General features: G+C 36.1%; 1 protein-coding gene across 10 annotated transcripts in view; it reads right to left on the reverse strand.

Moving 5' to 3' along the window:
* Window positions 1–25,229, reverse strand: part of LOC120635658 (intersectin-2) — a 46,877-nt gene extending 21,648 nt beyond the window's left edge. For 8 of the 10 annotated variants that reach the window (XM_039906735.1, XM_039906729.1, XM_039906734.1 and 5 more), the window contains exons 1-16: window positions 25,119–25,229; window positions 23,615–23,738; window positions 22,541–22,639; window positions 20,257–20,335; window positions 18,493–19,269; window positions 17,200–17,293; window positions 15,445–15,596; window positions 15,096–15,198; window positions 14,016–14,145; window positions 11,839–11,847; window positions 9,077–9,187; window positions 8,252–8,316; window positions 6,777–6,959; window positions 5,057–5,246; window positions 3,057–3,252; window positions 343–426 (exon numbers count right to left, since the gene is read on the reverse strand). In XM_039906735.1, coding sequence (XP_039762669.1) covers window positions 343–426; window positions 3,057–3,252; window positions 5,057–5,246; window positions 6,777–6,959; window positions 8,252–8,316; window positions 9,077–9,187; window positions 11,839–11,847; window positions 14,016–14,145; window positions 15,096–15,198; window positions 15,445–15,596; window positions 17,200–17,293; window positions 18,493–19,269; window positions 20,257–20,335; window positions 22,541–22,639; window positions 23,615–23,734 — 2,392 coding nt within the window. In that variant the 5' untranslated portion in view covers window positions 23,735–23,738; window positions 25,119–25,229. The remainder of the gene's footprint in view (window positions 1–342; window positions 427–3,056; window positions 3,253–5,056; window positions 5,247–6,776; window positions 6,960–8,251; window positions 8,317–9,076; window positions 9,188–11,838; window positions 11,848–14,015; window positions 14,146–15,095; window positions 15,199–15,444; window positions 15,597–17,199; window positions 17,294–18,492; window positions 19,270–20,256; window positions 20,336–22,540; window positions 22,640–23,614; window positions 23,739–25,118) is intronic. The other 2 variants (XM_039906736.1, XM_039906730.1) reach the window with 1 other exon arrangement.
* Window positions 25,230–26,447: the final 1,218 nt, after the last annotated feature.

The raw sequence follows: 26,447 nt of genomic DNA on the forward strand, positions 1-26,447 counted from the left end.
ACAGTTTGGGCAAAATTAAACACATATTATAACCTCTACAGTACAAAAATAAATATTTAAATCGGTTATAATTTGTCGGAGTTATGGTGTAAAATCGTCAAACACTTTAAGTTTCACCCTCTCTCCCAAAGGAACCGAGCTTAATGTCGGGATAAAAAGTATTCTATATTACTTCTAACACTTCCAAGAATGTGTACAAAGTTTCATGAGGATCGGTTAAGTAGTTTTTGCGTGTAACCGTGCCAAACAAACTAACTTACATTGACATTTATAATATTAGTAGGGATTGGGATACATATATAAATGTATGGTTTCAAATGCTGATGATTTAATTATAGTCACCATTAGTGGAAGGCGCGTCTCCCCAAGCATTTTCAGTAGCGGGCGGTTCCGCCCAAGTATCATCTGACGTACCCCACTCTGCATCTGAAAGGAGAGATAAGAAAAATCTAAGACATAGGCTTATTCATAAAAATTCAAAATTCAAAATTCATTTACTTCAAGTAGGCCTAATACAAGCACTTTTGAAACGTCAAGTCTGTCCGTGTGTAGTGACTCTACCACCGGTTCGGAAGGCAGATTCTACCGAGAAGAAGCCGGCAAGAAACTCAGCAGTTGCTCTTTTCCAACATCAAAAATTTACATTTTACATTTTAACATTCATTTTTAACATCTTGTGAGAGATGAAAGCGGAGCAGGATGCTTCCAAGCAACCTTGTCATTAAGAAACTCGTCAATTGTATAATAACCTCGCTGTAATAAATGTGTTTTAACACATTCTTTAAACTTATGCATCGGTAGGTCCAAAATTACCTTAGGAATCATATTATAAAAGCGTACACTCAATCCCACAAATGACTTCTGCACCTTTCGCATATTTATAATTGTTTTTATGACGTAGAAGACCTCTTTAAATGTGATGATGCTAAGACCTTATATAAATGATATAACATCTTAATTATATCTTGAAATACAGTTGTCTGAAATACAGTTCAACGAGTAAAACCAGGATAAATCCAAAAACATTATCGTGGTATGTACCCGTTGAACTATATTTTAAAAATGTTGATTAACCACGAAAAATCTTAGTTTAAATAAAATCTTTAGTTAAATCTTAATTCTTTAACTGATTAATTAAATTATTGTGAATCGTAATAATATTAATGTTTAAGTTGACATATCTTTATATATATATTTCTTGTGTGCGTGTGTAAGTCACTGAACTCCTCCTAAACGGCTGGACCGATTTAAATGAATTTTTTGGTATGCGTTTGGGTGGCACCCTGGATGGTTTAGATACACAAATCAGCCCGACAGATGGCGCTGGGGTCCGCTAGTTCTTATATATTTATTTAGCTTTAAGTTATTATATTTTATTTATTAAGGCCCCAACAGTTCACTTGATACCTAAAATTAGTACAAATAGAAATAAAATATACACCAATTTAGTATCCGCTTATAAATCATATAGAAGTCTTAGATAGCAGCGGGTTGGGGACGAAACCCCCCCCCAAACAATTCGGGGAGAGAGGGGTTCAAAGTAAGACGCGGACACTAGCCCCTGGAAAAGAAGATGCTGGAAGGACAGTTGAAAGAGTTTGCTTTAAGGAGTTTTTTTGGAATAACCAGAAACAGCTGTTTCTGGAATGTTCGCCTGTTCTCGACTCATATATCTTGCTTCCTTTTAGGGGGAGGCTTCTTATCAGTGGCGTGCACTTCATACATGCAGAAAAGCACAGCATACCCAAATTATTTTATATAACTCGTTTTGGAGGGGATTTTTTTCCATTTTGTGCCATGTACCTGCTTTATGCATACCCTGGTCAAAAACCCTGTGCACGCCACTGCTTCTAATATAACTCATTGCTTAAGGGAGAAGTCTTGGATGCAGGGGGGGTTTTCAGGTAACTGTCACTAGTCCCTTGCTTGGAGAGAAATTTAGGAAGTGGAGGGGATGTTCTTAGAACAGTTAAATATAAAAATAAATATACTAAGACAATACAGACATCGCCATCTAGTTCCAAACTCAGCGTAGCTTGTGTTATGGGTACTAAGATGACGGATGAATATTTTTATGAATAATATACATAAATACTATATAGAGATAAACACCCAGAAACTGAAACACATTCATATTCATCACACAAACATTTTCCAGTTGTGGGAATCGAAATCGATACCGCCAATCGGCCGTATTTTAAGGAGTTTTTGAAGTAGCTCACCAGCCTGCCACGAGTGTCAATTTATCAGTTATTATTAGTATTTTTATTTATTTTTATTTTTTAGATTTATTATTAGTATTTTAAGGAGTTTTTGAAGTAACTCACCAGCCTGCCACGAGTGTCAATTTATCAGTTATTATTAGTATTTTTATTTATTTTCATTTTTTAGATTTATTATTAGTATTTTAAGGAGTTTTTGAAGTAACTCACCAGCCTGCCACGAGTGTCAATTTATCAGTTATTATTAGTATTTTTATTTATTTTCATTTTTTAGATTTATTATTAGTATTTTAAGGAGTTTTTGAAGTAGCTCACCAGCCTGCCACGAGTGTCAATTTATCAGTTATTATTAGTATTTTTATTTATTTTTATTTTTTAGATTTATTATTGGTATTTTAAAGAGTTTTTGAAGTAACTCACCAGCCTGCCACGAGTGTCAATTTATCAGTTATTATTAGTATTTTTATTTATTTTCATTTTTTAGATTTATTATTAGTATTTTAAGGAGTTTTTGAAGTAGCTCACCAGCCTGCCACGAGTGTCAATTTATCAGTTATTATTAGTATTTTTATTTATTTTCATTTTTTAGATTTATTATTAGTATTTTAAGGAGTTTTTGAAGTAACTCACCAGCCTGCCACGAGTGTCAATTTATCAGTTATTATTAGTATTTTTATTTATTTTCATTTTTTAGATTTATTATTAGTATTTTAAGGAGTTTTTGAAGTAACTCACCAGCCTGCCACGAGTGTCAATTTATCAGTTATTATTAGTATTTTTTTTTATTTTTTAGATTCACTATTAGTATTTCAAGGAGTTTTTGAAGTAACTCACCAGCCTGCCAAGCAGAATCCGCTGGAGCAGTGGACCTGTTCTTGGTGTACTCGTCCCTTCTCTGCTCGTACAGTTTCCAAACTGTCTCGCACTTCTCACTCAGCTGGGTAACAGTCTCGGTCATCTCGGCGAGCTGGGCCTTGTTGGCTTCCAGGTCTGCCTTCTTGCTTTCCACCACAGCCTTGGCGGTGTCCACCTGCGACACGATATTCAGACTTTTTTTTTTCGCTATTTTTGATAATGACCACGATATTCAAACTTTTTTTTTTTTTTCTTATATTTGATTATGAAAAATGCACCTTATTAAATAACAATGACCAATACACCTTATAATTCTATCAAAGTAACATTCCTATAATTACAATTTTTATTCAAAATTCATTTATTTCAAGTAGGCCTAATATAAAAACTTTTGAAACGTCCAGTATGTCTGTATGTAGTGACTCTACCACCGGTTCGGAAGGCGGTTTCTACCGAGAGAGAGCCGGCAAGAAACTCCCGTAAAGAAAAGGAGTTGCTCTTTTCTAACGTCAACATTTACAATCACTCTTCTATCTTGCGGGAGATGAGAGCGAGGCGGGCCGCTTCCAATCTACCTTGTCATTAGAAATTCATCAAATGTATAGTAAGTAACCTCGCTGTATTAGATATGTTTTTAAACATTTTTTTTAATGTATGCATCGGTAGGTTAGGAATTAATTTATTTATTTTCTTTATACTCCTTAAATAAATAAATATAAATAAATATACTACGACAATACACACATCGCCATCTAGCCCCAAAGTAAGCGTAGCTTGTGTTACGGGTACTGAGATAACTGTTGAATATTTTTATGAATATAATACATATATACTTATTATATACATATAAACACCCAGACACTGAAAAACATTCATGCTCATAACACAAACATTTTCCAGTTGTGGGAATCGAACCCACGGCCTTGGACTCAGAAAGCAGTGTCGCTGCAAACTGCGCCAATCGGCCGTCATTTATTTGCAAACAAAAAAATACAGAAGAATAAAAAAGAAACAGCATACAAAAGGCGGCCTTATCGCTTAGTAGCGTATCTTCCAGGCAACTTTATCTTCAATCATAATGTAAAAGCGTACATTCAACTTCACAAAGGAGTTCTGAACCTTTTTTAAAAAAAAAACAAAATCGGTCCATACGTACGGGAGCTACGCTGCCACAGACAGACACCCAGACGCTCTGTTCCAAAAGTTGTTATAATTGTATGATAATGATTTATAATAAGTTACAAACAACTATAAAAGAGTTACCGTTCTTGAAGTTCAAAGCTTAATTACACGTCTGGTTGGTGGATAAGTGTTATTGTTCTGTAAAATAATTCTTTGCCACGAAATATTAATTCAGACTTCTTTTTTTCTTATTTTTGCTTATGACATACACCTTATAGTTCTATCATAGCGTGCATTAGACATTCTTATAATAACAATTTTTATTATATTTAATATATTTGCAATTGAGTAGGGATGTATAGTCAATTAAGATTTGCGTGTCGTAGAGCGACTAAACATGTATAATATATTGTCATAATTTAAGCAAATAAATGAATTTTGGACCTAAATTCAAAAAATTCATTTATTTCAAGTAGGCCTAATACAAGCACTTTTGAAACGTCAAGTCTGTCCGTGTGTAGTGACTCTACCACCGGTTCGGAAGGCAGACTCTACCGAGAAGAAGCCGGCAAGAAACTCAGCAGTTGCTCTTTTCCAACATCAAAAATTTACATTTTATATTTTAACATTCATTTTTCTATCTTGTGAGAAATGAAAGCGGAGCCGGATGCTTCCAAGCAACCTTGTCATTAAGAAATTCATCAATTGTATAATAAACTCGCTGTGATAAATGCGTTTTTCACATTCTTTAAACTTATGCATTGGTAGGTCCAAAATTACCTTAGGAATCATATTATAAAAGCGTAAGACTTATATGACACAGCGTCGCTCTTGCGTCGGGTTTTAAAAACAGTTACCTTATCCCTCAATTGTTTGAGGGTCACTTCCATCATACTCAGCTTCCCGTCTTCGCCTGCGCCTTCGGAGGCCTTCGCCTTAGCGTCGAGCTCGGCTTTTTCTTTGTTTAGAGCTATTTGCTTGGCGTTTAGTTCCTTTACCCTGGCTTTCAACTGCTGCATTTCCGACATGCTCGTATCGCGATCCGATCTGGAGCAAAAAAAAAAATCTTCACCACGAACCCGTTAACGGCCCGCCACAGGGCCACTGGTCTCAGAATGACGTGGGTTTAGGCCGTATTCCACAACGCTGACCTAGTTCGGATTGATGGGTTATTATAAGTATTTATGTACAGTCAAACCTGGATAAGCGAGAGTTCAAGGGAGCACAATCTCATTCTCGCTTATAGAGGTTTCTCACTAACCCGAGTTTCTCGCTAATGCAGGTACATGGGTAGCGTTTCGCTCTTATAGAGGTACGCAGCAATAACAAGACATATATTCATGCACTATGTAATTTTATTTTATTTAGAACTTATTTACATTTAAAAAAATCCGTCACATTCGTTTGGGTTTCTGTTTTTGTATTTTGAATGTTTTTCTCTAACTCATAAATTTTCTTTTCTAACTCTAACTCATTAATAGTCTCACTTACGGAGGTCCGTGAGGGAAAAACGACTGTCTCTTACAAAGGTTTCTGTTTCTCGCTAATAGAGGTTTTGGGAGCTTAAAATGACGGATCCTGGCTATTTCTCTCACTTATAGAGTTTTCTCACTTATCCAGTTCTCACTAACCCAGGTTTGACTGTATATCTATTTTTATAAAAGAAAGTTGTGTTAGTTACAACATTTATAACTCAAGAACGGATTCCTCTTAGACCGGAATAGGATAAGTATTAAAATATAACATTCATAAAAAAAAAAAAAACCGCGGTACGAAGTTCGCCGGGACAGCTTGTTATTCATAAAATTATTGATCAGTCATCTCAGTACCCATAACACAAGATACGCTTACTTTGGGGCTAGATGGCGATGTGTGTATTATCTTAGGATATTTTTTATTTAATTCTTAATATCTTGCGGAAGATCTTTCTGGTGTAAAGATAATGAAGATATCAATTGCACCGTACGTACAGATTCTCCTGTTATTCGTGGTGTATAGCAAATTAAGGTAAATCCTCATTGTTTATTAGGAGGAGTTAGTTTTTAGTTACTAAGTAACTCCTGCTTCTATACAATCTTAGAGTATTAATAGAAAGGTAATTCCGTTCACTGGCTCCTGGACTATACTGTAGAAATGTCCCACATGATGTGTCCTCAAAAACCATAGCCTATAAACAGAGCAACACTTTTCTGGTAATATTTTCACGCTCATTTAGAAATTGGTAGTGTAAGAGCCATTGACCATGTCTTCACGCACATTTAGACATTTGTAGTCTAAGACCCAGTTATCATATTTTCACGCACATTTAGATATTTGTAGTCTAAGAAACAGTGACCATATTTACACACGCATTTAGACATTTGTAGTTCTAACAGCCAGTGGTCATATTTTCACGCACATTTAGACATTTGTAGTCTAAGAGCCAGTGATCATATCTTCACACACATTTAGACATTTGTAGTCTAAGAGACAGTGACCATATTTTCACGCAAATTTAAGTAATTTGTAGTCTAAGAGCCAGTGAATAAATTTTGACACACAGACATCTGCTGTCATGAGATCAAGAGATCCACTCACCTCATGGAGTCGATGGTACACTTGGCGGCGGCCACCGAAGTCCTGGTGTCCCGGATCTGCTTGGCGAGGTTTCCCGCGCGGAGGGTCGCCGAGCTCAGTTCCGCGGATAGGGCTTGGCTGCGGGACTTCAGGCTCAGCACCTTGGTCTGCTCTTCGGTGCGCAGGGCTTCAAGCTCCCTAGTCCTGAGAAAAATTGGCTTCAACTTTGAATATGAACGAAATGGCCTTTGATATACATATTTCTATAATCTTTATATATCATTTATTATATTACTGATAATTAAATTGTACTAATATTATAAATGCGAAAGTGTGTTTGTTTGTCTGTCCTTCCTTTACGCCCTAACAGTGGCGTGCGCAGGGTTTTTGACCAGCAGTGGCGTGCACTTCATACATGCACGAAAGCACTGCCTGCCCTTAATTTTGGATATAACTCATAAATGCGAAGAATTTTTTGATTTAATAATAATATTTATTTATTTGCCAAATTGTGGGTACATAACAAGAACACATTTCATTAAACAGAACCTTCACAATCGACTGTCACAGACAGTGTGCAAATGTTTATAAAAATAAAAAATAAAATATAAATTACATTACAATTTAAAGAATAAAAATACAATAATCAGAAATAAGTAATAATGTCATTTTAAATTAATTAGGCAAACAATACAATTACAAATGTTGTTATACAGTTATAAAAGTTAACTAAGTAGGTATATTGCTGTCACTTAGGTATTCTTTTACACTATAATAGTGTTTTTTGTTGAGAGTATCAAAAATTGCTCGCTTGAATTTTACTAGTGGTAGATTTTTGTGACAGTCCGGAAGTTTATTGTACAAAGTAATAGCCATACAAAATAAATTGTTTGAGAAGGCAGCCAACCTTTTAGCTGGTACCCAAAGTTTATATTTAGGATATTGTCTGCCCCTCCTGTTTGAATAAATTTCATTTAATGTTAATAAATTAGGATTCTTCTTCACAAATAGCAATGCTATTTCCTTCTTTATGCATACCCTGGTGAAAAACCCTATACACGCCACTGATGACCAGGGTATGCATAAAGGAGGAAGATGGCATAAAATTGAAAAACCCTTCCCCTTTATGAGTTATACAAAAATTTTAGGGTACGCTGTGCTTTTGTGCATGTATGAAGTGCACGCCACTGCGCCCTAACTAAGCAACCAATCATCATGAAATCTCGTATTTATGTACTCTTACATGTAAGTAAATGATTTTAAGTAATCAAAATATCACTTGCTTCAACGGTGAAGGAAAACATCGTGAGGAAACCTGCATGCCTGAGAGTTCTCCATTATGTTCTCAAAGGTGCGTGAAGTCCACCAATCCGCACTGGCCCAGTGTGGTGGACTTCGGCCCTAGCCCCTTCTCATTGTGGGAGGAGACCCGTGCCCTATAGTGGCCCGGTAATGGGTTTATATGATGATGGAAAGCTTATGCAAAAAAATCTCACCTTTTCTTCTCCCACTCGAGTTGGCACTGCCTCTCCATCTCTTTTCTGGCAGCTTCACGTTTTTCCTGCCAAATGAACATTTTTACATTTTATTTTACAATTTTTTTTTTTAATATATACAGTCAAACCTGGTTAAGTGAGAACTGGATAAGTGAGAAAACTCTATAAGTGAGAGTAATAGCCAGGACCCGTGATTTTAAGCTCCCAAAATCTCTATTATCGAGAAACAGAAACCTTTGTAAGAGAGAGTCGTTTTTCCCTCACGGACCTCCGTAAGTGAGACTGCTACTTATCTATACCTCTATAAGCGACATTCGAGCAAGCAATATTCGACAAAATTTATGAGTTAGAGAAAAACATTCAAAATACAAAAACAGAAACCCAAACGAAATTCACGGATTTTTTTAAATGTAAATAAGTTCTAAATAAAATAAAATTACATAGTGCATGAATATATGTCTTGTTATTGCTGCGTACCTCTATAAGAGAGAAATGCTACCCATGTACCTGCATTAGCGAGAAACTCAGGTTAGTGAGAAACCTCTATAAGCGAGAATGAGATTGTGCTCCCTTGAACTCTCGCTTATCCAGGTTAGACTGTATATTAAAGAACACAATGCAGATTGAAAGAGCGTCGAAAACTAAGTAAGACTGCATTGAAAAGTATTTAAAATTATATATAAACTAAGCTAAGACGAAAAGTAAGCCCAAAACCCCTTTGGGTAGATAACAATAATGAATGAATGAATAAACTTGTATTGCACACCGCTAAAAGTACCTAAAAAAAAAAAAGAAATAACGATCGTAAAACTGTGTTTAACATACCTGTTCTTCTTTCTGCTTTCGAAGTTGTTCTTCTTGTTCCTTCTTCTGCGCTTCGAGACGTAGCTTCTCCTTCTTCTCCGCTTCTTCTCTTTCTTTACGCTCTCTCTCCGCCTGTGGCAATTAACATATTCATCTATAGACTACTAGCTGTCCCGGAGAGCTTCGTACCGCGGATCATTTTATTTAAGAATGTTATATTTTAATACTTATTATCGTAGCTTTAGGTTTAAGTTGGCGAACGAAGTTATAAAAATCCACTTACAGTTATGTAAACATATATTTATGAACGCTTCATAAGTGCCTGTGATAGGCCTACATGAATAAAGAAATATTGAATTTGAATTTGAGTTTATCCTAAGAGAAATAAAAAAAAAACAAATATCATATAAATTGTTCCAGCCGTTCTTGAGTTATAAATGGTTGTAACTAACACAACTTTCTTTTATATATATAGATTTTTTGTCTCATTGAGTCTTAATGAAAGAAGCGAGAGATATTATCCCGCCGTGGATAATATCCAGAAACACCCACTTAACAAGAAGACAAGAGAGGTTGTCTCAAATATAGGACAATAAAAACAAATGAATGAATGAATGAATACACTTTTATTGTACACCAAAGAAAAAAAAGTAGTTACAAAGATATAAATACATAACAAGAGAGTACAATTTGGTGGCCTTATCGCTACATAGCGATTTCTTCCAGGCAACCAATGGCGTAAAAGGAAAAAACATAGAAAAGAGGTAGGTGGTGCAATAAATAAGATTTAAAAATTATACAAATGATATAGATTTTCATAACACAAACATTTTCAAGTTGTTGGAATCGACCCTACAGCCTTGGACTCAGTAAGCAGGGGGACTGGCTGTCAGGGGACTGGATGTCAACTATTGTATCTATTTTATTCTTTAAATTAAAAAAAAATTCTAATTCAAAATTCATTTATTTCAAGTAGGCCTAATATAAGCACTTTTGAAACGTCAAGTCTGTCTGTGTGTAGTGCCTCTACCACCGGTTCGGAAGGCGGATTCTACCGAGAAGAAGCCGGCAAGAAACTCAGCAGTTGCTCTTTTCCAACATTAACAATTTACATTTTACATTTCAAAATTCATTTTTCTATCTTGTGAGAGATGAAAGCGGAGCCGGATGCTTCCAAGCAACCTTGTCTTTAAGAAATTCATCAATTGTATAATAACCTCGCTGTAATAAATGTGTTTTAACACATTTTTTAAACTTATGTATTGGTAGGTCCAAAATTACCTTAGGAATCATATTATAAAAGCTGCACCTTTCGCAGACGATATGCAGATGCCACTAATTTATGACCATTTCTTGTAAGTCGACTGTTTATATCCACTTTTTGTTTATAAAGACTAATATGTTGTCTTACAAATACTATATTGTTATAAATGTATTGTGAGGCTACCGTAAGGATACTTATTTCTTTAAATTTTTCACTTATAAGTTCTACTCTACTTCTAGTTCCAGGCTACTTGTTTATACGCCAACTGTGCATCGCCACGCCACAAGGCAGTCTGATTCGTTTAATAAAATGTTTTACAGCAATATAGTGGGACATCAAATGGGCGGCTTTGCTTGCGCGCCGGTACTCTCAATGAGTATACAAACTAATTTATGGTAGGAATAAGATGTTAAAGCTTTGAATTTCAAAGCTTTAATTAAATGGTCTTATGCAATTCCATATTGTGTCCATTCCATTGTGTCCCCTTGCTTTTGACAGATCAAACTAATTTTTATTTCCGGTCTCTCCCCCTGCAGATATGCAGGGGATAGGATCGGAATAAAGAGTTCGATTTGTCACCCCGCTACTGACCGGGTAACAGATCGAACTAGTTCTTTTCGGTCTGTCGTTCCGTTGCCAACGAACTAATCGACTAAATGAGACGGATTGTATTATGAAAATTAAGCTTAACTTGCTATACTCCACGAACTACTAGGAGAATCTGTATGGTATAATTTATAATTTCTTCAATCCGAATACTCCACGCCAAATAGATCACCGGCAATTTACCCTCTACGCACGTTTCGCTCCGAAACCGGAGCATCCTCAGGAGATGTTGACTTTACAATGAATAATTGTTAAGTCAACATAACATACACATACAAGTCAAGTCAACATACTTGACTTGTATGTGTTACATCTCCTGAGGATGCTCCGGTTTCGGAGCGAAACGTGCGTAGAGGGTACATAATACATTGCCGAGGATATGTTTGGTGTGGAGTATACGGATTGCAGTAATTATAAATTACACCATACAGATTCTCCTGCTGTTCGCGGAGTATAGCAAGTTAAGCTTAATTTTCATAATATATTAAGGATTTCCGCAAAGTAACGCCTGCTTCTATCCAATATTGAGACGGATTCAAAGTCAAAGTCAAAAATATCTTTATTCAAGTAGGCCCATAGGTGGCACTTTAGATGCGTACATAAGAATTACACGGTAGTGAGATGATGGCGATAACCACATTCGTAAACTTAAAACTAAAGCTACAAGGGTTCCAAACGCGTCCTGGTCTAAGAAGAAGCCCACAACAAACTTAGCCGGGTGTTTTTTTTTGTTATCACCATCTCACAATATCATTTTAAATTATTAGAAGAGCAACCCGGTTAGAGCAATAATTTACACCCAAGCTTTTATATATACTATAATAGGACTTTTCTATAAGCTTACGTTTAATACAAACTTTGAACTTTTTAAGATTGGGTGAAACACTACTGAATCAAGTGATCCATTACTTACCTCTTCTTCCTGAGACAGCGTGTAAAAGCGTAAATAAATTATTGCAAATAAAAACATTGATAATATAAAGATTTCCAAAGAATTAAGAACATACAGAATCCTCATTCCGTCATTATTGTATTGTGTCCAAAAACAGTGAAAATGCCCCGCGCACGTCCCACTTCACACCCGCGGAATGTTGCTAGCTCACAAAACTTTTTGATATGAAACATATATAGCGGTAAACCTGAATATTGTCGTGGCGACACAGACCGTGGCGACGCATCGCCACGCTATATGATTGAATTTTTGTATTTCCTATGTAACAATAAAAATGAGTACTACGTTTGTGATAAAACAGACATTATTAACCGACTTACAAAAAGGAGTGGTTATCCATTTGGTAGTATTTTTTTTTTAATTTGTGGAAGAAATTTGTAATGCTTTATCTTTTAATTATGCAATATCTGCAATAACTTACAGAAAACAATTTCGATGTTTCACATCTGCCAGGCGTCCCGTGACGGCTCACACGTTTCTTCCATTTTCCCGCTTTATAGTGAACGTTTAGAACATTAGAGGTAATAATTACTGACGACTGCTAAATGGCATGAAGTGACGGCTCGAACAAACGGCTATTGTTCGAGAAACCATACTAAAGTGGAGTTGTTTCTGATACCCTAAATATTAGACGTATACACGGTTACACGGTTTCTGTATATTCTTAATTCTGTGAAGATTTCATATTTATTTTATACTAAACCAAAAGATATACATATTAAAGTTTGAAGCAAGCTTAGCGAAGAAAGCGAGAGAAAGAAAAATAAAAAAAACGGATTATTTGCGAGGGGGGAGAGTTAAAGAAGTGTAAAAGAGATAGCAGTAAAAGAAAGAACTATTACTAGAAGACTATTAATAGTCCACCGCTGGACTAAAGGAGGGGGGGGGGGGGGGGGGTTATACTGTACAGTAATACCCCGCTTTACACGACCCTGTTATGCCTAGCATTAGAAAGAGTACGTATAAACATAATGTAGTCATCGACTTTAGGTGTGATTGCAGTCAAGCGCTCGTCTATAAACGTAAAAAAAAAAATCTCTATGGTGTCTTGACCGTATGTCAAACAATTAACAACTGTGTTGGGTGTTATGAACGTATTTTAATAAACGTATTTTTCCTCAACAAAATAATTAATAGTACGTATTGCACAAAGTGTTCTTAGAATTAACGTGATGGGGATTCGTATTTTTAACTTCCCGATAAGAAAATTAAAAATTTTCAAAAGTTGGGAAGTTATTGGTTTCTCCCCGTTGTTCGAAAATCGAGTTTTCATCATAGTGTCATCATGCCTGTATTTGTGTGTGTTTGTCTGCGTGTGTGTGTGTGTGTGTGTGTGTGTGTGTGTGTGTGTGTATATGTATGTATGTAAATCTCTCAATTTCGAGATCGATTCGGACCAAAAGATTCCGTGAAATCTCAAAAATAAAAATTTTGTAATTATAAATGATACTACACAGATTCTCCTGCTTTTCGCGGAGTATAGCAAATTAAGCTTAGTTTTCACAAAAGAATTTGCCTATATGGCCGGCTAGCGATTGCGGTATATGCGGTATAGACGGCGAAGTTACCCGCCCTTCTCGTCAGTCAATTTCTCCTGATATTTTATATTTTGGGTTTCCCTAACTTTTATTAAACTTACTAGCTGTTGCCCGCGACTTGGTCTGCGTTTGTTTTTGTTTTTTGAAAGACATGTGGCGTTCGATTTAGGTGTAATTCACTTTATGAATTTAGGATAGCTAAGCCTTAAATGACGGGTTAGCTACCGGCCGCTGAGGAGTTGGGTCCTCTATCTCCAATCGCATTCATCAGATCTACACGAAATTTGGGCAAAATTAAACAGACATTATAACCTCTAAAGTACAAAAGTAATTATTCATGGTGTAAAATCGTCAAACACCTTCTACCCAAAAGAACTGAGCTTGATTTCGTAATAAAAAGCATCCTATATTAATTCTAATACCTTCAGAAATATGTGTACAAAGTTTCATGATGATCGGTCTAGTAGTTTTAGCGTGAAAGCGAAACAAACAAACTTACATTCACATTTATAATATCAGTAGGGATTACACCTGACATTGGCTAATCTGTGTAAAGTCAGAAGAAATTAATTATTTTTTTCTTGTCATTTTTAAACTCACCTTCTCCTTCATTTGCGCGTCAGCCAGTTGAGAGCGGCGTCTCTCTAACTCCGCCTGTCCCCGCGCGAGGTTCTCTCTCCTTCTCTCCTCGTACGACTTGTTGCTACCGATGCTGGATATAGAGTCGCGTCTGCGGAGAGTGTTCGGTAAGCTGTGCCGCTAAACAGCATTGTTCCAATACTATTTTCCGATCTACAGACTTTTTTCTTTCGGACAGTGTGTAGCTGATTAACGCTAATGATATTTTTTTATAAATTTTAAAATGCATATAAAAAATTTCGGAACCGACAGGACTTGAACCTGCGACTCTCGGGCAATCGCGGCCTGAGCGCTTTCTCCAATTAAGCTACGGCTCTCCTACCGTCGATGCCGAAATTAGTATATGCCTTTCACATCAGTCTTATAGCGACTGTAGCGTCATCTAGTAGGAAACGTTGCAGTTTCGATCTACTTTCTCAAAGGTCCATATTACAATGAGACACGTTTGAAACAAGAGATGACGCATTGCTTTTTTGTATTTTTATAATTTTTATTAGTGTTAATGATATTAACAGCGTTACGCGGGCTTGCTGGCGAGCCACGGAATAGGGCTCTGCTAGGGAGAGTTTGAGCCCTAGGGCTCGAAGAAGCGAAGGGATCGTCGGGCTGAGGGCGCCTCATGCAGTGGCGTGCATCTAGGAGTAAAGCAGGAAGATGGCAAAAAAAGAAAAATCCGCCTTAGGGTAGGCAGTGCTTTTACGAAAGTATGTAGCACGCCACATGTCATGTATGATAAAGTCAAAGTCGAAGTCAAAAATATCTTTATTCAAGTATGGCCCAAAAGTGGCACTTTTGATGCGTACATGAGAATTACATGGTAGTGAGATGATGGCGATAACCACATTCGTAAACTTAAAACTAAAGCTACGAGGGTTCCAAATGCGTCCTGGTCCACAGAAGCCCACCACAAACTCAGCCGGGTGTTTTTTTTTTGTTATCACCATCTCACAATGTCATTTAAAATTATTAGAAGAGTTTTTTTATCGATTTTTATGATATTGACTCTTATTAGTCATTTCACACGTCGCAGGAGTTGCTTACCTAAAGGTGGGTGGTATCAGCTCAACGGGCAGTTTGGCGGGAGGATTCTCTCCTTGGGTGGCCCTCTCGCATAGGTACATGGCCAGCACGAATTCCTCACAGCCTGATGACAAAAGACAGTAACTTTAAGAGGTTTAGTCTTGACTAACTGACATGTAACCTACAGCCCAAACTTCTGAACGTCTGTTCAGACGTTTGGGATTGACATAAAAAAAAACTCAAAAACATACAAAACATAAAATAGGTCAGAGCGAACAAATATTGGCCATCCGGCTCGAAGGACCAAACTGTTTGGTCCTCCGAGCCGGATCTACGGACGGACGGGCAAGCTATGTTGCAAGCTACTCACCAAGTTTCCCATCTGAGTCCAGGTCAGCCAGCGCCCATATTTGTGCCAGGGTCTGCTGAGGAAGTCGTGACTGCAGCATGATCGAGCGTGCTTGGGCACCGGACACTGATCCTGTCTTGGCGCGGTCTGTAGCGTTGAAGAGTTGGGTGTACCTTGGAAAACATTTATCTTTATGCAACGTGTAAATTAAAACTGGAATAATATTTCACAGGTTTCAGAGTTGCATAATGTACTGTCTCTGAGAAATGGTTGGGCGTTCATCATCATATCCACCCATTTGACGGCCGAGTGGCGCAGTGGGCAGCGACCCTGCTTTCTGAATCCAAGGCCGTGGGTTCGATTCCCACAGCTGGAAAATGTTTGTGTGATGAGCATGAATGTTCTTCAGTGTCTGGGTGTTTATATGTATTTTATAAATATTTATGTATATTATTCATAAAAATATTCATCAGTCATCTTAGTACTCATAACACAAGCTACGCTTACTTTGGGGCAAGATGGCGATGTGTGCATTGTCGTAGTATATTTATTTATTTATTTATTACCGGCCCACTACAAGGCCATATGAGTCAGTTGGGTTTAGACTGTAGACACCAAGCTAGCCCAGTGCTGGTGGTCTTCACACGCCTTTGTGAAAAATACTGCGAAACCGAAAACCTAACATTTTTTGAGTAAAACACTGCCATAGTTTTCACAGAAAGAAATCAGATACAGCCCTAACATCACATGCAAAATTAAAATAATTTGACTCCTGTCACTTTAGTACGTTCACTACTAGGCTACGTCGTGTAGCGTAGGTACTATGCGCGTGTCGGTATTTATAAAGTCAAAAAGTCAAAGTCAAAAATATCTTTATTCAAGTAGGCCGGCCCATAGGTGGCGCTTTTGATGCGTAGATTACATGAGAATTACACGGTAGTGAGATGATGGCGATAACCACATTCGTAAACTTAAAACTAAAGCTACGAGGGTTCCAAACGCGTCCTGGTCTAAGAAGAAGACCACAACAAACTTAGCGGGTGTTTTTTTTTTGTTATCACCATCTCACAATGTAATTCAAAATTATTAGAAGAGCAACCTGGTTAGAGCAATAATAATAATAATAATAATCTCTTTATTAAGACAACTAAGGTCCACCTTTGTTAGTAATACAACTTAAACGACTATGTTAGTATTAATTAATTATATTATATATTATAATTTACACCCAAGCTTTTTTATTGTTTGCGTAGTCCTTTATACTATAATCGGACTTTTCTATGAGCTTACGTTTAATACAAACTTTGAATATTGGATAGAAGCAGGCGTTACTTTGCGGAAATCCATGATATATTATCAAAATTAAGCTTAATTTGCTATACTCCGCGAAAAGCAGGAGAATCTGTATGGTGTAATTTATAATTTCTTCAATCCTTATACCCCACACCAAACAGATCTTCGGCAATATACCCTATGGCATTGTAAAGTCAACATCTCCTGATGATGCTCCGGTTTCGGAGCGAAACGTGCGTAGAGGGTATATTGCCGAAGATCTGTTTGGTGTGGGGTATAAGGATTGAAGAAATTATAAATTACACCACACAGATTCTCCTGCTTTTCGCGGAGTATAGCAAATTAAGCTAAATTTTGATAACAAACTTTGAAGTTTTTAAGAGACATATTACAATATCAATTGGTAGTTTATTGGAAATGTTAGCCCGCATCATCATATACATCCCGGTGGCGACCACTGCCTAAAATGTTAAGTTTACTTACTTGAGTTTTTGCGGCTGGGGAATTCCCCATTCGACGGCTGGGGGGGGGCTTACCACCCCCATTGGCACTTCAGTGGGACTTGTGACCAACGACCCTAAAATTAAAATTCCTAATTTAAATCGACAGTAATTTTAATAGAATTTACAAAAACTGAAACCCAACAATGAAGATATTTGTTTTTTTAATAATTTAAAATGACATTGTGAGATGGTGATAACAAAAAAAAAAAAAAAACACCCGGCTAAGTTTGTTGTGGGCTTCTTCTTAGACCAGGACGCGTTTGGAACCCTCGTAGCTTTAGTTTTAAGTTCACGAATGTGGTTATCGCCATCATCTCACTACCGTGTGGTTCTTATGTACGCATCAAAAGTGCCACCTGTGGGCCTACTTGAATAAAGATATTTTTTATAGAAAACGGAAGCCTAAAACAAGTAAAAAAAAAAAGAATAAATTAATTTAATTTACCTAAATTAATGGTAATACACTGCACACCAAATTAATGGTAATACACTGTTTCAACAACAAAAGCTAAATTTGTAACATCTGATTATCTACGTGTATTTATGCAATAAATCTAATTATTATTATTATTTTTTTTTTTTTTTATCATTTATTATTTTTTTTCTTTTTTTTTTTTTTTTTAAATTATTAACAATGCTTAAGAATAAATTAAAAAACACTATTAAAAATTTATAAAAAAAAAAAATTTCCACCCTCCGCTTGCGGGGCTTTTGAATGCCCAAGCAACCGGTGGTCAGGGCTCCAGAGTGAGAAACCTCCTCACAATACGCGCCGTTTCAAGGACTACTGCCTTCTGTATCCGACCCTTGATCCAACAACCAAGCGAAAGCTTCTTGAGATGTTGGTCGAAGCTTTTCGCGAGAAGACCATTGACTGAAACGACTATCGGAACAATAACGGTCGACTCAACATTCCACATGGCGGTAATCTCGTGAGCAAGGTCCAAGTATTTATTTATTATTATTATTATTATTATAAAGTCTATAGTAAGTTAACCCTTATTTAATAACAAAGATTTTAATATGTGACAAAAAGGCGTAGTCAGTGGCCACCGTTTTGGTGTTGCTAACACGGTGGCCTTCCCACACTGCCAATACTACCACTACCAATGTGTCGTCGTTAAAGTTTAGTGGAATATGTGGCCACAGACGACGCCTTTCCAAAATTCAATATGGCGGATATGACAGATTAGAGTCAAGTCTGTCTTATCTGCCATTTCATTTAATTTTAGTTATATTCAAATACGCTTCTGTAAAGGGTTAAAAATCTTACCCGGTTTTGAAAACGAGTCACTCTTGACCGCAGTAATCGGAGTCGATGTTACTGGTTGTCCGGGAATCGAACCTGCGACACTCGTCACCCCGGGCTTGGTTGGACTAACCACTGAGCTAGCAGTCACACCAGATGGCATGGGAGGTACTTGTGGAGGGGAGCTAGGTATTAAAGGCGCTGAGTTGGCCATTTGACTCGGTGGGGATGAGTTGATCAACTGATTCGATTGCGTTGAGTTGATCATTTGATTCGGTGGAGTCGAGTTGACGAACTGATTTGTTGGTTGGGATGTGTTGATCAACTGATTAGTAGGTTGGGAGGTGTTGATCAATTGATTCGTCGGCTGAGCTGACGTGTTTATCAAAGTTGACGTATTAATCAACGGTTGACTTGACATTAGCGATGTGTTGTTTAAGTTTTGTGTTGTGTTCATCGGTTGACCGATTAGTGAGGAATTTAACGGTTGGGTTGACACCAGTGGTTGGTTGATCTGATTGATCAACGGTTGAGAAGCTATCGGTTGAGGCATCGATTGGTTGATCAATTGATTGTTCGGTAATATAGGTTGGGTAGGTACAGGGGGTTTAACTCCTGATATTAGATCGGGTACTGGAGGTTTTGCTGGTATAGAGGGTGAATTAAAATCTCCCAGTAGGTTCTGGGTGGGTTGGGGTGGTATTTGGGGGGGCATTTGGGGTAGATTAGATATGAGCGGTTGATTTAGGTTAGGCATTGGTGGTATCGGAGGTTTCGGAGGTGGGAATTGTTGTTTAGCACCTGGGAAAGACAGACATACATTAATTTGTAACGAAAAAAAATTTGTCTTTTGAATAATGAATCAATAAATGAATTAACGGTATGGTTTTATTGTACGCCAAAGAAAAAGTAGTTTAGAGATGTAAACACATTAGAGCAAGAGTGTACAATTTGGTGGAATACAAAATTTTTGTCATACATTATTTATTTCGTAACTATATAAATAAAATTGGTTGTCTGTAGTCGGTTTACATACAATAATTTTACGTGATAACGTGCGTCCGAGTGGAAGAGAGATAGATGCGTCACAAACCGAACGCTAAAGCTAATCGTGCCTCTCTATCGCTTGTTCTGCGCTCTCGCTCGCACGCTCGGCTCGTGCGGAACGTGACAATGAGTCATGCTTTTTCGTGCGTGCAGCCTGCGTTCATTTATAAGACGTTATCACGTTAAAGGCTTCGGTATGAATTTTTCAAACTGTCATTTGGCAAAGTTATTTTTTTTTTTAAATGGACTATTATAATATTAATATTAAAAGAAAAAAATAAACTTGTAGTTTATAAGGCTGCATAAAATTATTAATCAATTCTAGCGAAATTCTGTATTATTTCATATCAAATTGCTGGATTAACTTGGTGAGATGTCTCTCAATAAGTTTAAAGTTTATGTAGAACGTAAGCTTATAGAAAAATCCTATTATAAAATTAAGGATAATATGAAAGATAAAAATAGCTTGGGTATGGACTTCATAGCTAAATATAGCTTGGGTATGAATTATATTAATTTGTCAGTGAGATGGTGTTAACAAAAAAAAACCCGGATACTTTTGTCATAGGCTCTTCTTAGACCGGGGCGTGTTTGGAACCCTTCTAGCTTCAGTTTTAAGTTAACGAATGTAGTTATCACTATCACCTCACAATAATGGTGACGATAAGTATGAACGCTTCATAAGTGCCTGTGCCGATATACAGTGGTCTATTGAAATTTGTAAAAGCAAAGATAACTTACCTGTTGGACTCAACGATGCGAGTAGAGATGGCGGCAAAGTCTTCGGCACTTCAATTCCATGGAGCTTAAGGTTTATTATCTGAAAAAAAAAAAAAACTTACAGCAAATAAACTGGCAATTTAAAAATCATCAAAAAACAAATAATTATTCTCTTATTTTTTATTTGTATATTTTTATAGACAAAAAAAAATAAGTTCCTGAAAGTTTCAATTAAAAAATCAAATTTTGAAAGGTCGCTCAGATTTTTTTTTTAATTTGCAAGTGCGTTAATTTGGATTATGTCGAGCGACCTTTTAATTTCAAATTAAAATTCCATAATTTTTTCCTTTTATTTAATTAAGTTATCGATTTTTGATGAATTTTGAAATTTTAAAAATACTGAGCGACCTTTTAAAAATTTTATGATATACTAGCGTACCCAGCCCGCTTCGCCGGGCTAGATTTTGCTTTATTTTATTTAAACAATAAACTGACATCATTAAATTTTAGTAAATAAAAGCTGTATTTGACAGTTTGACAGTTCAAAAATAGGAGTGCTTATAAAACATCGAGAAGAAAAGAGAGATATTTTTTCACGTGATACTAAAAATAAAAATAGTAGTTTTTTTTGCGCCAGCCTAATAATAAATATGTTTTAAAATATTTGCTTTAACATTGATGTAGTTTATCTCGAAGGAACCTGCAAAACTGAGAGTACTTCACAAGCCTTTGAGAATGTTGTGGAGTACTCTTAGTCCTGCAGGTTTTCTCGGCCAAAAACTAAATTAAATGCAGATTGGCCGAGAGCCAATCAGGTTTAGGATACAGCTAACCCCTCTTATTGGAAGGACACCCGTGTCCCAGTGGCGTACACAAGATTATGGCCAGGGAAAGCATAAAGAAGTAAAATGGTAGGAATGGCAAAATCCTCCTCCGTTGCCAGTTAAAAACCCAGGCAGCGATTTTGTGCATATATCAAGTGCACGCCACGTGCCCTGTCCTAGTGAATTTATTTATTCATTTGGAAGCCAACGTGCATACAACCTATCTTAATATATGGACACATTTAACAATTGCTTTATAATGTTGTACACTCCACTTAAAGGCTAACTCAGCATGCACCTTTTACCCACCATGTAAAACAGCACTCGGTTCTAAAAGTTGTTATCATAATATGATTTTGATAAATGCTATTACTCGGTAAGGGAGTTCTTGGATAATATAATATTTTTTATTCTATCATTTATTATTTTTTTTTTTTTTTTTTTTTTTTTTTTTTTTTTTTTTTTTTTTTTTTTTTTTTTGTTTTTATATTATTAACAATGCTTAAAAATAAATTAAAAAACACTATTAAAAATTTATAAAAAAAAAAAAACTTCCACCCTCCGCTTGCGGGGCTTTTGAATACCCAAGCAACCGGTGGTCAGGGCTCCAGAGTGAGGAACCTCCTCACAATACGCGCCGTTTCAAGGACTACTGCCTTCTGTATCCGACCCTTGGTCCAACAACCAAGCGAAAGCTTCTTGAGATGTTGGTCGAAGCTTTTCGCGAGAAGACCATTGACTGAAACGACGATCGGAACAATAACGGTCGACTCAACATTCCACATGGCGGTAATCTCGTGAGCAAGGTCCAAGTATTTAGATATTTTTTTCTTTTCAGCTTTCACCAGATTATCGTCATGTGGAACAGAAATGTCAACAATTATTGCACGGCGCACTGATCGATCGACTAGCACTATATCAGGTCTATTAGCTGTAATATACCTGTCAGTGATAATCGTTCGATCCCAGTAGAGCAATGCACTGCTATTTTCAATATAATATAATTACTAGTTTAGTTATTTTTTAATTGACATTCCCTGTTTATTATTTTATACAGTAAAATTAATGAAATTTTATTATATTCAGCCGACTATTTTGATTATTTTGATTTTGTTTATTTTGATGTTTTTTTTTTAGTTATTACATAAATGAATTTGTTTAAATTAAGATTTGCATGTCATATATTATGACTAAACATGTATACCTACAATGTTTTATGCAAATAAAAGAATTTGAATTTGCATAACAACATTTTGAGATAAATAGCCGCTAAATATCCTTTTGTATCCTGCTTCATTGTTCATGTGTTTGTTCTTTTTTTTTGTCTCGTTTTTCTGAGTGGTGTACAAATAAAGAGTATAAATAAATAAAAAAAAAAAAAATTAAATAAAACAAAATTGAAAAAAAAAAAATTGAAAAAAAAAAATTGAGAAAAAAAAAAATACTACAATTAGATTGATGATATAAGGGTAACATCTTACCTTGCAAGCAATGGAGAACTCCTTCAGGTCAAGTTTCCCATCTGCGTTGGTGTCCGCAAGGGACCAGATCTGACCCAGCACTGGCGGGGGTAGTTGGGACTGTAAAAACATAAAACTTGATCAGTAGCAGTAAGGAAGTCAAAATAACGCTGTCATAAAAACCTCTACACGGGAGGCCTGTGGGTCTACTACACATAGAAGGCACTGGATATTCTGAAGGTGCAGTACATCATCATTTCAACCTATGGTCGTCCACTGCTGGACATAGGTCTTTGGTAGGGAGTTCCACAATACACGGTCCTGGGCCGCTTGCCCCCAGCGGCTCCCAGCGACTCGCCTGATGTCATCTGTACAACGCGTTGGGGGCCGAGCTACGCTGCTTTTACCGGTGCGGGGTCGCCATTCCAGCACCTTAAGACCCAAACGTCCATTTGCCACTTCAGCTTCGCGACTAGCTGAGCTATGTTGGTAACTCTAGTTCTTCTAAGGATCTCCTCATCTCTGATTTGACCACGTAGAGATATTCCTAGCAAAGCTCTCTCCATCGCCCGCTGAGTGAATCTGAGGCCCATAGTTAGCGACCACCTCTCAGTCATCAATGGCAACACAACTGTCTCAGGCACCAAGCAGTTATTGTACTGCTCAGTGCCTCAACTAACTCTCAGTCGACTTACTCTATGCCAAACATAATCTTGATGTTTGGCATAGAGATTGGTTCCTTAGTTAGCGTGTGAATTAAGGTCAAACAAGCCATCCAACTTTGCATGTACATTATATAATCAGTGAAGTAAGGATTTTCGGGGGTAAATGAATGAACGATTTGAATGTATGAATGAATGAAACCAATTCAGAATTAAAGAATCAACTATTTGAATGTATGAATGAATGAACAAACAAATTCAGAAGAAAGAATGCATGATTTGAATGTAAGAATTAAAAAAAAAAAATTAAGAATGAATGAATTAATTAATACACTTTAATCGCACACAACATAAAAATACAGGAAAAGTGTAAATAAAAATTAGTGGCTCGAGATGTGCGTTAATAGATCAGTAGGTCGGGAGAGTTACATACCTGCAGCATAAACCTCTTGGCTTGCTCCCCAGTCAGGGTTCCATTGATGGGGCCCAAGTTGCGAAAGTGCTCAGCAAACTTGGCGTGTTCATGGGGCTGTATCACCCAGGGGTCTGCCATGGTTCTGTTGTTAAAACATGAACATACTTTTATAATGTGATACCAAAGGTAATATTAGACTTTAGAAGGTATTATTAACCTTTACCTAAGTTTAAACAATATATTAAAACACATTTAACAAATCGTGGTTAATACATGATTGATGAATTCCTTAAAGACAAGGCTGCTTGGAAGCAGGCCACTCCGCTCTCATCTTTCACAAAACAGAAAAATTCCAAAGATCGTTTAACTTTAAAATGATGTTGGAAAAGAGCAATCTGCTGAGTTTCTTGCCGGCTCAGTGGAATCTGCCTTCCGAACCGGTGGTAGATTCACTACATACAGACTGGCTTGACGTTTCAAAAGTGCTTATTAATTAGGCCTACTTGAAATAAATGATTTTTTTTTTTTTAATTTTGAATTTTTAAAAACATACATTGTCATCATAATCATCATTATATAAACACATTACAAATAAGAAACACACACTGATCAATAATAGTATTGTGACAAGATAGAAAATTGAATGATCTTTGTTGAAATATTTGCAGAATGCACCATTATAGTGTAATGGAGCCATCAATTATTACCAATAAATTAAAAAAAAAAAAAATAACACATACCGAGCCACTAAACTGCCAAGAGAATTGAGAAATCTTTCATATGAGCAAAGGCTTGCAAACCTGGGACTCAGCACCCTCAAAAGTAGGCGAGAAAGAGGCGATCTCATTGAAACTTATAAAATATTAAATAAGTATTACAACATTCCAAATTTTGAGGAAATATTTTCAAAAAAATTTAACCCCAGATTAAGGGGCTATGGTCTCAAACTTGAATATCAGCAGGCATTGTCTAATCCTTCCAAGCACTTTATCAGCCATAGAGTTATACAAATGTGGAATGCCTTGCCTGAAGATGTAGTGACTGCAGAATCACTGAATCAGTTTAAGAATAGACTGGATAAACATCAAAAAGACAAAGAGCGCAAGAAATGATATAGACGCATCAGCGAAAGCTGCTTAGTCTATTACATAAAAATAATAATAATAATAACATACACCCAATAATACTACGGACCCTAGGGCCAGGATCCGTAGTTAAACATGCTAACCAAGTTAGTTTTACTCCTTTGGTGTGGGACTCAAATCAAACTATCCTTCTTGAAGATGGTTAAAGGAAAGGAGTTTTTATGGGTCAACAAAATTAGCATAGCAAAAAAATCCATAGTATCACGTAACTACGCATACATTCCTAACAATATTGAATGTGAAACTATGAGATTTTTATTAATAATTTAGGACGAAAAAAATTTAAGGCGATTTTAGTTTGAAATTTACGACAGAATGATTGCACTAAAAATGAATTCTTAAACTAGTGTAAAGCCATAAAATCAGAGAATACTTACTTGAACTATTCCTTGATCAATTTGAGATACCAACGCCCCTCTAATACACAATTTAATGATAAAATTCAACTGAAAACTCGAATATTATTGATCCATTGAAATGTCTAATTCGTTTGACTGCTGTAAGAAGAATCGATTATTTAGCGATTCATAGATAATATCTGTAATCGTCATATTATGCATTATATAAGTTATCGTTTCTATAACCAGTCAATAACGGTGAATATGCTTGTGCACTCATAGAATCAGCTATCAATCAACGGTAAAATTAAGATTCAAGTTTTTCTACTTTGAAACCAAAGGGTTTCAAAAGAGTAAAGGGACAAGACAGACAGACATTTAATATTATTTTACTAGTAAGTGTCCTCTGTATCTCTTATATTAATAATTATGATTATCGTCATGATTATTTTGATATACTTTAAAGGCAAGTATAAATACCTATTCGTTTAAAAAATGTTTGACCTTTATCTCAATAATTAGTGTTCTTTGTTTATATTAATGTGATTTCAGATTTGAAACATTATTATTCGGATAGGTCCAATACATTAAATGTATAATAGCTTTCTCGAATAATTTTAATTATATTGGAGTAGATCGATTTGAAAACGTGAAGTTTTATTAACTATATCAGTTTCTTGAAAATTAATAAGGTGTACTGAAAAGAACATGTATCGATTATTTCAGGAACTCATATCGATTTTGTTCCTTTCTATAACATCCCTATTTGGCAGTTAACATTGACACCCACAGAGTATTGACACTGACACAACCAGTTAGTTCAGAAATTACAATAGCTTATATGAAATTTAACCAGTGTAATTAATTTTAAAAAACCATGTTTACGCGCTTAATCTAGCACACGTTAATCTATGATCCTAACTGATATGATAAATGCCAAAGTGTTTTTGTTTATTTGTTTGTCCTTCCACTCTAACTAAGTAACCAATCAACTTTATTTTTGGCATAAGGATCGAGAGTAGCATAGACTTTTTATCTCAAACTAGTAAAAAACCTAGACCTTTTTAAAATAAACGAGGACGTAGGACGCGGGAAATTTGTTAATATATAATTATTTGACACTGACATTGACAATTAATAATTATTAACCCTATTGCATATGTACCATATTCCAGTATCATAATATTGATTTATTGGTTGATTCATCAGTCATCACTATCAACAAGCTTTGTTCGAAGATTGTGGTCATTATTCAAACTAAAACTATAAACTTTACTAAAAAAAAATAAAAATAAAAAACTTAAAACCAATATCTAAACAACTGTGTGAAACTTCGTTAACTTAAAAATAAAGCTAGGAGGGTTCTCA

Source organism: Pararge aegeria, chromosome 27, assembly GCF_905163445.1.
Source record: "Pararge aegeria chromosome 27, ilParAegt1.1, whole genome shotgun sequence".
Taxonomy (NCBI): domain Eukaryota; kingdom Metazoa; phylum Arthropoda; class Insecta; order Lepidoptera; family Nymphalidae; genus Pararge; species Pararge aegeria.